Raw genomic sequence first — 12,927 nt, 5'->3', positions numbered from 1 at the left:
ATTTTAAGTGCACCTGAGGTCCATTTCCTGCATAAGTGTATTTACTAGCAACTACATATCTGTACAAACAAACTCAGGTGCAATCTTCAGAATTAAAGGAAATGTTAATGGTAATTCTTAAATTAAGTTTTTAATTTTTTGTGGGCATAATAGAAAGGAAATAGCAAGGCCACAATTCTTTCTCTGAGCATTGTTAAGAAGTGTAATAATCTGCCAACTTGTGAAAAAATTCCCCTCTGAAAAATCCCCAGGAGCTTCTTCCCAAGCACCACATTGAGAGCAGATGGCCAGCATCAAGTCTGCAATTACCAGTCTGGCCTGACAGTCCTACAGATGACAGTGATACTCTTTTCTTTTTGTGGATGTGTCGAGGGGTCAGCTTGATAGATGCAGACAACTTGGTACCACAGGCAATGACCTCTTCCAGTAAAAATATACACATACAATCAATTTCCAAGCCTGTCATACAATTACTCATTAATCTTCGTTTCACCATTAGGTTTCCCACCTTTTTTCTTTAACACTGTCTTTTCTGCCACTTAAAAGTTTTTCAAACAAGGTGGCAGGAAATGCATAACATTGAGGATACAGTAGAACTGGCCATTGTCAAGCACTGCCAAAGAAAAACGTCATGAATTATCTGTTGTTGCAACCTTTCTCCTCTGTATTTTCCTCTCCCTCAGCACAGTCTCCCCCCACCCAGCCCTGAACAGATTATTCTCTTGCCTACAGAGGTGAACAGAACATCTAATGAGGAGCTGCCATTTCACTTCCTCTCCTTCATCCCAGCCCTCAAATGGGGAAGCCCTCAAAAGGGGGGAGGGGAGAGCATGGTTTTAATTCAAATGCTGTGTCTTAAAATACTATTGTGTAGCATTTGGCTGAGAGCGATTAAATCTATATATAAATACACACCATGAGAGTGCTTTATCCCCCCTATATTCCTTGGGGAAAAGAAAAAAAAAAAGCTTCTGCATTAATACCCATTTACTATTTCAGTTTTACACCCAAGAATTTGAATATCTGAGCAAAACCTTGATTTCGCCAAAGCCAACAACTTTAGAAAGGTTTAGAAATGAAAGGAAGCAGAAAGCAAGTTATGAGTTCCTTTCCAACTGACAGATGCAACAGAAAGAGCGCGGAAAGGATTTTCTCATGTGCAAAAGAGGCCTGACAGACTTAACTGAGGCATTTGGACCTTTTCTCAGGAATGCTCAGTCCTCCACAGAGACTTCTTACACTGATTCAGCATTCCTTACTTCATTTCTACTAATTCTTTCTGTTTTTCCTCATTCCAGCTACCCCCTTTGAAAAATTTCAGGCATAGAAAGATGCTGGAGAAAAGTATATCACAGTCCCATCATTCATTACCTGTCTTGAAAATCTTACTGGAAAATAAGTCAATGCAAGAAGGAAACCTCAAGTCTTACTACAGCCTTGCTCTCTCTCATTCAGGCTTAATTCCAGTGACACGTTGCATAAGGAGAATGCCGATGTTACGGAGACACTGCCACCTTAGAGGCTGTAACCCTCCCTGATAAGATGACCTTTGAGTAATCATGATTTAATCCAAACTAAGCTCTGACAATCTTTAGGTACTGTTGATTCTTCTCAAAGATCCTTGACTATGCCTCAAATGCCGTGCAATAAAATGGAAATTCCTTCCCACCAGAAATGGACATGAGAAGACACAACACGCCCCATTTTCCTCACGGCACAATGAGCAAACTTTCTTTGCTGACACACACTATGTGACACACACAATGAATACCAGAAAGCATTGTCCTTTTATCAACTCCCTCAAAAGTTTCTGCTTTTTCCCCTCTTGTTTATCAAGTGCTGTAGTACAGGACATTACTCTTCTGTATAATCTGGCAGTTCTTGTAACTGCAATTACCAAAACATGTAAGACAAGTACCGCCTTTGTGGCAGAGATGCAAGTTAATGCACACAACTCATGTAGAACTAAATCAATCAACCCTCACCAAAACAATTACTTGGCTCGAGCAAGGGAAAAACTGCAAGCACTCAACAGCTTTGCAAAAGTACAGTTAGCTTGTGAAAAACGCCTTTAAAACATTTTGGATTGTTTCTCTCTCAGAAACATCCAAAACTTAGCAGTATCAACTCACCTTCCACACTGTCAGAACAGGAGGTACCAATCCCAGTGTCCCCGCTGTCAGAAGCTATGCTGTGTCTTCTCACAGGATTGTTTTGACTGCTTGATGAAATCGCTGAGGACTGCCACAGGGATTCAGTACCAGGTAACCATCCCACTGAGGAATAATCTGAGCCTATGAAAAAAAAAGCCAGAAGTCTGTCATTAGAGATACAATACAAATGTCAGCAACAAAATACCTGCCAAGATGAAAACTGAATCCTATGTTTCATAGATCAAACTTGAGCCAGACTGTGTCTGTGTCTTGGAGGGGCTTTTTTTGTTAATTAATCATTTTGCTAGATGAAAGCTTCCCCAAAATTCCAACACATGTATTTTTACTATTTAGAAACATGATCCTTAAACTATTTTGTACTCTGTGCCAAGACACTTATCATACGATTCCCATCCTAGAACTGATTCTCAATTCACAGCAGAATTTTGCATTGCAAGCCTTCAAATACAAAGAAATGAATTAATGTTAGGACAGAAACCAGTTGACGACTTGGCCACTGAGATACAATCACTTTGTATTGTGAATAAACCACTGACCTAGGTGATAAAGCCGGCAATGGAATCACCAACACTGATATCTAAAGTAATTCCTTATATAGCTGCACACAAGCCACCTTTGTGAGACTTGTATCCATCTAGTGCTTTGTTTCATTTTGGTTATTTTTTAATTTAAATAATCGTTAAAATATCACATTTGAAAACACAATTCAGAGCAGCAACTAGTTCATCTGTTCAAGGAGTTTTTAAAGTAGGCCACATACTCTCACAGTCAACCTCAAGGGAAAACTTATCACAGAGTACAATCCCAGAAGACCACTACAATTTCCGATAGCCAATATCTAAATCTGAGCATTGTTCAAAGGCAGAGTACTGATCACCACATTCATACTCTGAACCAGCAGAGGCACATAAAGAACCTCGGAAAAAAGCACGGCTGCTCTTCATTATATATAATCACATACATACACCCCCTCTAGCAGTTAGCTTTGTATAGCACTTTCAGCAGGAAATGACTCATGAAGAAGTATCAGCTAACATATAATGTCTCTTATGCTATGTGCCATTATTTTTAGATCATTTAAACACTTAGAGCAGTGTCCATCCAAAGTCATAACAGCAATTTACCTCTGCAATGATATCTGCTATTTCCAGCTGTACTTGTTTTCCAGTAAATTAAATAGTTCAGAAAATGATGTAAAAATTAATATATGTGGGTGTATATATAATCCTGCCCCCACACATATGAATACATACATGCTCCCCATATAGCAGCCAAATCACTAGACCTACTAGCCAGAGTGGTAACAGCTGCTTGCCAAGCCACTTGAAAATTGAGCAACACAGTAAATACTTACAAATTCCTTACTGCATGCACTATTTAACTGCAACATGACATCTAAAACAGTCTACTTTTTTGTAGGTTGGTCCTTGAAGGCCTTAAATATGCCTGTCCATCTCATTTTCCTCAACTTCATTCTCCATTGAGGTTACTGCCTCTTCTTCCCTTTAGCACATTTGCCTACCTTTTCTCCTAGTGATTCAGAATCACCCAGTTCTCCTTCCCCTTCATTCCACTTCAGCCATACCTTGTGCAATGTATTTCCTTCTCTTCCTTAAACTTAGTTTTTCCTCTCCAAAAGTCTCTTAACTATTCCAGTATCTTTCAAGTCCAAGGGTGAGGGAAAAGACCAGAGGAGCCAGACATGAACACACGTGCCCATGGCTCATCAGTCATACCCTGTAAAGAGGTCCCAGCCAAGATTCTAAGGGAATACCACTCCAGGTGTCATCCTTCATGCCACCCTCTCTGTGTCATCAGCTAATGTACTGAAGTGTGACAGTTTTGCACACAGCTAGTGGGAAACTGGGACATTTCTTCTTCTCCTACCATCCAGCACATTTTTCACTAATACTCTGGCTGCTTTGGGAACAATAATTTTACCATCCCTCCCTCTGACACAGGGCTACTTTCCACAAGAATTCCACTTCATCCTTCTCAAGAAGCATCTAGCTATTCCAGCAAGAGTAAAACTGAGTTATAGAAGGCCAAGCTAATTAAATCAGAGACAGTTCTGATTTAGGAGACATTTAAAATACATTTATAGAAGAGAAATTTAGATTGATTTACCCTTTATTATGCTGTTTTCCACTATACAACTCTCTGGTAACATTTCAGCTTTTATGGCATTACACAGGTGTTAAAAGAAATGCAGCTGATTATTTAATACGCAGTAGTGGTAGCATTAACACAGCATTAAGTGTCAAACCCCTCAGATCTCTTGGTCAGACAAATCCTCAGCATGTAAACCTACAACCATCCATACACAAACCCCCAAAAGGGAGAGATACTTTTCACTCCGGTGGAACTTTGAGGAACAAGAGCTAAAAATACCACAGAACGAGAGTAATTTAAGAAAGGACTTCCAGAAGTCACCTTCTCTAACCTTCAACTGAAAGCAAGGTAATTAGATCAGACTACTCAGGGCCCCATCCAGCTGAGTCTTGAACACCTCCACGGACACTGATTCCACAACCTCTCTGGTTCTTCCAGCATTTTACCACCTTCCATTCCAAAAAAATTTTCCAAACATCTCAAGAGTCTCTCATGTTCCAAACATAGTGTTGCAATATATCCCAAAATATGCAACAACCCAGTGCAACTAGACTCGGTTAACAAACAGGGTTAACATACTAGAGGGGGCAGACAGTCTTCCCACCAGGATCTCTGCAGGTACTGTAAGGAGAGAAAATAACAGGCACCACAAAACACCTGCTATAATGTATTCTCAGTTTTACACCTACACACAGCCAGCCTGCAGACACACCAAGCCCTGGGTGTGGTGCTGAAGCACAGGTCCAGGAGGACATGCTGGCACATCACAGAATGAATGCTTTCTTTGCACTCAAGGGCAGTTCAGCATCTCTACGTTAACTCATGAAGCCTGATCCTTGAGCTGGTAGGCCTGAAGAGGTAAGTGCTGGTACACATCCATAGCTACACACACACCAGCATGAGGCCAGCAAGACTTTCCAAGCTTTGGCTCAGCACAGGCCAGCCAGATCCCACCTGGCTTTCCAGGGAAATACACAAGTCTACCTGCACTGTGCTCTGAGCTCCAGAAGGGTCTCTTCACTCAGGCACTCCCCTCTCACTTCCCCTGGGATGCACAGTTGGCTGCAAACAGCAGCAGGAGTACACCCACAGTGCCATCACCAGGATTATGCCTTTTCCTTACAGCCATCCTGCACACAGAGGCATGCACATGGGCTGGGGTGAGGTGGAACAGCCATTTTTTCACTGGATTTCTACTGTTGAGGAGAAGCCTCTGCATTTAAAAGCAGTATGTCCCAAGAAAGACACTTGGGTTAGATTTTTAGTAGGTAAATAATATGTGGGTTTCAACCTATTTATACATGTCAACAGATCATGGTTGCATGTTGGGGTCCCTCCCCTGCCATGGAGCCCTGGGAGATGGGCCGTGGGGGGGAGGCACGGGGTCTCCCTGCCCCTGCTCAGTCTCATTCCCCATTGGCTGGTTTGTGTTCCCCGGTGTGGCCAAGGACCCTTGGGTCCCGTGACTGCGGAGTTCTGAGCAGAGCCCCGGCCATGCGGCGGGAGAAATAAACATCTCAGAAACATCTACCAAGAATCTGTCCATATATACTTCGTTTTCATGGGACTCCTGGTTTGAAATATGCATGTTGCAGTATCCCCACAGCACAACTGGTGGAGGAATGCGGGCAAGATACCAATCCCTGAAGAAGATTCGTGAGTAAAATAACCACTCTAGACCTCTCTCTTCTCATCTTGGTTTGGATATTCTCTCTGGACTACGGAAGAATCGTGGGAAATGGGGCTCTCTGAGCCACAGAAAAAAATGTATCTAGAAGTAAAAGGAATCCTTGAACAACAAAACAAAAAAGTAGTGCAACCGGGAGATCTAGAACATTTCTTCATCTGGCTTTTCAAAAGGTTCTCCTATATTTCTCGAGACTTACTTTTTAATATCGAACCTCCTGTATCTTGTGAGGGGTGTTTCTGGGACGAGATATGGGATAAAGTATGGGATCAAAGAGAAGTTTTCCGTGCATACCTTATAATCAGGGAAGCTCTTGAGGAGCATTTGTACGGTCCCATTACCCCTAAAGCAGAGGATCATACTAGTCCCGTGGCCGAGGCTGCGCGGCCGCCATCCCGGGAGCACATGACTGCAGCCGTGCCGGCGGACGTGCCTGCGCTGGATGCACCCGGCCCCCTCGGGAGTGTGCGCCTTATCATGGACCCCATCCCTGTCTCGGGATCCCCAGCCACGCGGCCGCGAGTGAGGGAGCGATGCCGCAGGCGCCGCGGGTGCCGTGGGGCCACGAGCAGCCAGGAACCGGGCATCGGCGTGGCAGGCCGCTCTGAGCACACGGCTCGGAGAGCCCTGCGGAGGGAGAAGCGGCTGTTTCCACAGCGACACGAGAAGCCACGCAGCGCCGAGCCGGAACGGGGCCGCTCTCAAAGCAGCGTGGAGTTTGTGGAGCAGAACCACTTACAGGCCACGGAGCCAGCAGCGATGGCAACGCGGGGCCGTGCAGAGCCCAGACACGCACCGGAGCTGCGCTGCTCGGAGAGCGCGGAGCAGCCGCAACACGGGGGCCCGGCCGAGACGTCGGAGTCGGCGAAGCACCGGCCACGCAGGACGAGCAGCCACAACAAACACGCAAGCACGTGATAGGACAAGTTGTAGCCACGAAAGTCACAGGAACTGTGAAATGGTACAATGTAAAAAACAACTATGGATTTATAACACGAGATGATACAGGGGGAGATCTATTCATCCATAGAACTGCCATTAAAAGGAATAACCCTAAAAATTACCTGCAAATTGTAGGAGATGGAGAAGTTGTACAGTTTGATATAGTGCAAGGAAAGAAGGGTTTACAAGCAGCGAATGTTACTGGGCCTGGAGGTATTCCCGTCAAAGGCAGCCGTTATGCACAAAATTATAAACAATATCCATCCCAGCAATTTCCCTACTCACAGCCTACTTTCCCCTTTTACCCTATACCCAATATGAACCCTTTCCTAAGTTTACCCCATCCCCAGTTTATTCCTAATCCGTTTTTCACCCCATGGCTTCCCTATACAATTCCCTTTCCCTACAACTCCTCTCCAATGCCGAGGGGGAGATAAAAAGGGGGAGGGAAGAAATTAAACCCTCTCCTGCCTCAGTTTCCCCACAAAGCATGCCCAGAGAGTTCTGTCTCCCTTCTGTCAGCCCTAAGATGCTCCACAGAATCTGTTTGGACATTTAAAGACTCAGGAGGGTGGCTTGTTTTGTCTTGAAACTGTTCTTGTTATGTTTATCCAGTTGTTTTCATTCTCCTTTTATTAAAATAAAACGGGTGAGATGTTGGGGTCCCTCCCCTGCCATGGAGCCCTGGGAGATGGGCCGTGGGGGGGAGGCACGGGGTCTCCCTGCCCCTGGTCAGTCTCATTCCCCATTGGTTGGTTTGTGTTCCCCAGTATGGCCAAGGACCCTTGGGTCCCGTGACTGCGGAGTTCTGAGCAGAGCCCCGGCCATGCGGCGGGAGAAATAAACATCTCAGAAACATCTACCAAGAATCTGTCCATATATACTTCGTTTCCACGGGACTCCTGGTTTGAAATATGCATGTTGCAGTATCCCCACAGCACAGTTGCACATGATCACTTCAAGAAATACTTTCTCTTTGGCACCCCTGACATTAAACATACTCCTTTTCTTCTTCTAAAAAGGATAGCTAATGACATAACCCAGGAGTTTACAGTCTTTAATGTTCCACGGGATATCCATATCTTGCAGGCCTAATGGAGATTCTATTTCATAGAAGGCCATTACAAATATACAAGTGCCTGCATGAGAAGGTGAGTTCAATCAGCTTTGAAAAGCTGTATCATAAACAACCAAATACAAGCACCAAGACAGTAGAAACAAACCCAATAATTAAGCCTCAACACTAAGTAACCCATAAAATAGGACCTTATAGAGCTCATTAGTCCAAGACATTGTTTAAAAATTAACATATTACTTTCATTATTTGAAACTCACCTTCTGAGCCAAGTCCTGAGGAATCCCCAATCACTATGCACCCTGTTCTATGCTCCCCATCTCCTTTTTGGGCAGCTCTCTACAAATGCATCATCTTTCAGCAAACAGCCTACATTAAAAGAACCAAGTGTAAAAGGGGAAGATACACAGCAGTCCCCGAACCACTCAGCCAGCACACCTGCCTCACCCTGCTGCTCTAATCTCAAACCTGCCAATCAGCAGCCAGTGTCCATCTGCCCAAAATACAGAGTGGGGTAAAGAAGCAAGCAAAAATTTCTGATCAGTATTTGTGCTGCTGAATTGTATATTAGCATCTGTCTATGATCATTCTTCACTGGGTTAGAAAAATCTACCTTTCACAGGATTCACTAGAAGAGAAAAATGTAGTGTCATCCTACCGGGCTGCAATTTCCACCAACAAACATGACAAAATACATGTAAGATCACAAAAAAATCTCAAAAGAAGCCTTCTTTATACAAACAGTTAAATGCCTCCTTAAATTTGGTCAGTTAAAAATACCAACACAGCCCTCTGTTTCCAGCCTAGGCTTTTAAAACAGATCTCTTTACAACTAAGTATATAAAGTGCAGGAAGTAGATTATTTATTAAAAGGAAACAGTTGTCGAAATTTTACTCCACAAAAACATGAATCTTTTTCTGTGTGTTACAGAATGCTGTCATCTATTGCTGTCTGAAAGGCTCCCAGTTAATTCTGGATTGTTACCACTCCTAATTTCAGTGGCATGCACAGATCCCCTATGATATACATACACAAAATAATAACATCACTGTCTTTACATTTGGTTCCTAAAATACCTCTAACATGCTTGAATGTAAAGATTATTATTTTAAGTGACAGCTATGATACTGTTACTTTACCTAGACACTGAATGGAAAGCAACAGCAAAAGACTTAACTGGGTTTCACACCCGATACATACGAAATTAAGAATACTGATTTTTCTATTCCACACTGTGACTGAAATGGATTGTGACCAGAAATGAATCACTCATGACAGCCAGCGCAGATTTATATAAAGGACTCTGAAGAAGATCTCACTACAGCACTATCAAACCTAACTATGCAAAGCTCATTCTAGCCACCATGGATGTGACCAGGCTGTACAATCGTATTTCACGCCTGCATGGCACTGAAGTCTGCCTGAAGCCCTTTCAAGGGAAGAGTCAGCATTCAGCCCAAAGACACTGCCAAAGTTAATTAGTTTACCCTCACCATCTGTACCTTTACCCAAAACCCTGATAATTATGCTGAAAGATCCCATGACAGTATTTTGAAAGAAGTCAACCCACCTTCAAGCCAGTTCTCCCAACACCCACTCATATAAACGCCTGACATTGCTGAACTTATTCCGGTTGCATCTTCTACACACACCTCCCTTCTCAATAAGTTCCTTACAGTGCCATAGCCTCTCTTTGGCTCTCCCTCCTGTCCCATAGGGCTGCATAACCACACATTTTTCAGAAGGAAAAGTCTACAAAGAAACCCACAAATGGTCTCTCAGTGATCCATTTGCTGTATTGTAGGAAAAAACTTACTTCAGTTGGAAAATGTTTGTTTACTCATCATACCTGCAAGATCCTTACTGCCACAAGATTAAAGAAAATCTCACTCTAGGGTCTGCCTCACGCACAGCAAGTCTTCATGGATAATATTCTATTTTTTTTTAACTGCTGAAAAGACAACACAGTGAGAAAAGGCAATGGAGGCAGGGGAACCCAAAACGCTAAAAAGCCTTTCCAAAAGACACAAGAGCAGATGTCATACTTTAACACATTTATATAGGGCTTTAAAAAAAGCTGAGAGTCAGCAATAGAATGGTGCGACAGCAGCCTCCCTCAGTCTAAGGTGAAGCGAATGATAAGGTGCAGTCATTCAATCCGATATCCTGACACAATAAAAAGATCCTGGCATGTAAGTGTTCCTTCCAGACACAGGCAAAAAAAACCTTACTTCAACAAATAACTACTTCATAAATTCATTTGAAAATAATGTTTAAAAAATCGCATCCCAACCTTAACCTCCTAGACACATACTTCCCAGGTGCACTTCATCTCCATGGTCCTTCTGCAAAGCAAATTACAACTTTTATTAATACAAACGTCCAAAACAAGCTCCAGGTCTACAATGCACCTTTTCTCTTCCAAGGTGAGCAGAACACTGGAAAGAGAGGTTTCCAATGCATTCAGGGAAGGTGGCCAGATGACAGTTTCAGGATCCTTTTTTTACAAACACTCTGGAGGTGGTGGAAACTCGCAGCTCTACCAGTTGGCCATGAACTAAGATACCAGAAGGTCCTAGTTCCTCCTCTCACACAAATGCAGCTGAGAGTAGGTGGATGATGCAGTTTAATCAAAGCGCAATAAGAAGCAAAGTGGGACAAAATGACAGCCTGAACTATTAAATTTTTACATTTCAGTTTCTCAAAAGTACTTTACAGTGTCAGCTAAAGTATGATTCATCCTAAGGACTCACATCCTTTATTAGTGTGCTTTCTTGAGAGAGCCTGCAAGTAACTAAGTTCTCATAGTCTTCCTGTTAGAAACTGATTAGAACAATTCTAAGCATGAAGAAAGATAAAAATGTACAGATATAGAGCGAAGCAGGGGAAGAAAAATAGGAATGTGAGAGTTTAAACAGAAGAATATTGAGAGAGACCTTTTTACTGACGTTTTTACTTGTAGAGGCTGATAACGCTGCTTGCTATACAAAGGCTAATGCCTGTCCTCTGTATTATTAATGTGCAAAAGAATTCACTTACTAGAGAGAGAGAAAAACATAGAATAGTAGAGGAAAAAAAACAGAAGAAAGAAACCTGAAGAAAATACTCAAAATACAATCCTCAAAGTACACATAGACCTGACAGGCAGTATCACTTACAAAAAAAGACTATGGTCATATTTTAAGGAATATAAACTTGTGCCTCAGTTTCTTGAGAGCTAAATTTCAAGTAGATTGTCACCAAACCTCCAGCTTCTTTTGCTTTTCAAATTCCTTAATAAAGGTTAAACAGTTTTGGTTTTTCTCTCCAACGTAAGTGGCTAAATGCACAATCTCTCATCATAGATAATTACAACTATAAAACATCTGTCTTCTATAGAAAACAGTATTTCAGAGTGAACCTTCACAAAGTCTGATTTTTATGACTTTACAAATGTGTACAGGACTGTGCAACAACAAGGTGCAAGGTATCGTGTGCAGGAAAGTATGCAATTTAGAAGAAACAAGGGCAACTAAAAGTAATAAATAAGACAATTTGACGGATGAGCTTCTGAGAACCTTGCCATGGCAGTTTAAAGACACAATCAGGTAGCTCAGTCTCTATAACTCTCCACCAGGGTCTACAGAAAGTAAGGTGAACAGCTCTGTCTTTCCATCAAGGAGTCCAGCTGACCAGCTTATGCCGCTGGCTAAAATGGGTCTGAGCTGGGAATGCTGTTCGACATCAGAGCTAATTGGATCTACTGGTCAGCTGCTACGCAAATGCTGCTCCCCCTGCCCAGACACACACTCGTCCTGCCTTGCCAGCATAAGCCCTGCCAGTCCAGAGCCTACAGAAAGTGGTTCAGGAACAAACTATCCTCACTTATGGAAAAGGTTATCTGCTAATTTGACCGTCTAAACTTGCTCAGCAAGGGGTCAGACAAGAAGTAGGGCCAAGGAGGGAGCAGGAACGTACAGGTCTGATGCCTAGCAGCAACCAGGCTTTATCCTACTGCCAAATTGCACATTAAGGCAGATTCTAAACTGGAGTGAGACAGGCATAAATCTCTGGCTGCCTTCACTGAGGAGGACAAAATCTGTTCAGCTAACAGAGAGTTGTGTTCAACTGTTAACTAAAAAGGTGGCAAAATCCTTCAACTGACACAAGAATGTAATACTGGGCTCTGCCTTCCTGATTTCTACTCTAGAAAGTATGTAAACCAAACTCAAATTCATAGCACACTTTAAAATTCAAACACAGACAACATTTAGCTGTAGTTATTTAGCATCAAACCAATGATTAAATTCCAAACCATGCCAGGAAAGAAAGAGGTTTGCTTTTATTTCATCATTGACAGGAACAAGACCAAAAACTCAGTCCAATTGTTGATGGCACTCCTGTGAGATAGAACATTTGCATAAAACAGAACTTCAAAATACAAACTGCAGATGTTTCTTATTTCATGTTTGGCACACAGACTACAACTATTACCTCATGCCTGCTATGCTGGTTTGCCTCTTTGTTTTTGGACTCAATGCACTATTCACCCCATGGAAACACAAAACGATATTCCTAGTTTCCATTCACTTCCATATAGCAACTGCAGAAGAGAAGGCTACCTGTTAAATTTGGAAAGTTTGTCAACTGCAGTATGAAGAGAGGAAAGTCTAAGAAAATAAACACTAAGTTATGTTCAAAGTTAATATAAACTTTGAACACCAAGCCCTCAGGACATGCAGCCAGTTCCTACGGTCTGTTAAAAAAGCTGTGTGTTTGTAGTTGATCAGCTGAATCCTGCTGTCAAAAAAAACCTGATAATCACAGGTCATCATCTGTTTCACCCCTTCTTACATCTTAGCTTTATTGGTATTCAAAAGCAGCTACGTTTTTCTCCAAGCTGTTTGTCATTCTAACACTTTTCTTACAGAATTACCTTTGTCCTCTCTCTCTCTGT

The 12,927-nt window shown here is 42.5% G+C and overlaps 1 protein-coding gene across 2 annotated transcripts in view; it reads right to left on the bottom strand.

Annotated features, from left to right (window-relative positions):
• CEP85L (centrosomal protein 85 like) overlaps positions 1-12,927 on the bottom strand; it is a 139,708-nt gene that overhangs the window by 87,585 nt on the left and 39,196 nt on the right. For both annotated transcript variants that reach the window (XM_010402484.4, XM_039568412.1), the window contains exon 2: positions 2,133-2,294. In XM_010402484.4, coding sequence (XP_010400786.1) covers positions 2,133-2,294 — 162 coding nt within the window. The remainder of the gene's footprint in view (positions 1-2,132; positions 2,295-12,927) is intronic.

The sequence above is a fragment of the Corvus cornix genome, chromosome 3 (genome assembly GCF_000738735.6).
Source record: "Corvus cornix cornix isolate S_Up_H32 chromosome 3, ASM73873v5, whole genome shotgun sequence".
NCBI classification, from domain to species: Eukaryota; Metazoa; Chordata; class Aves; order Passeriformes; family Corvidae; genus Corvus; species Corvus cornix.
Note: the sequence above shows the minus strand (reverse complement) of the source record. Positions and strands in the feature narration are given on the sequence as shown.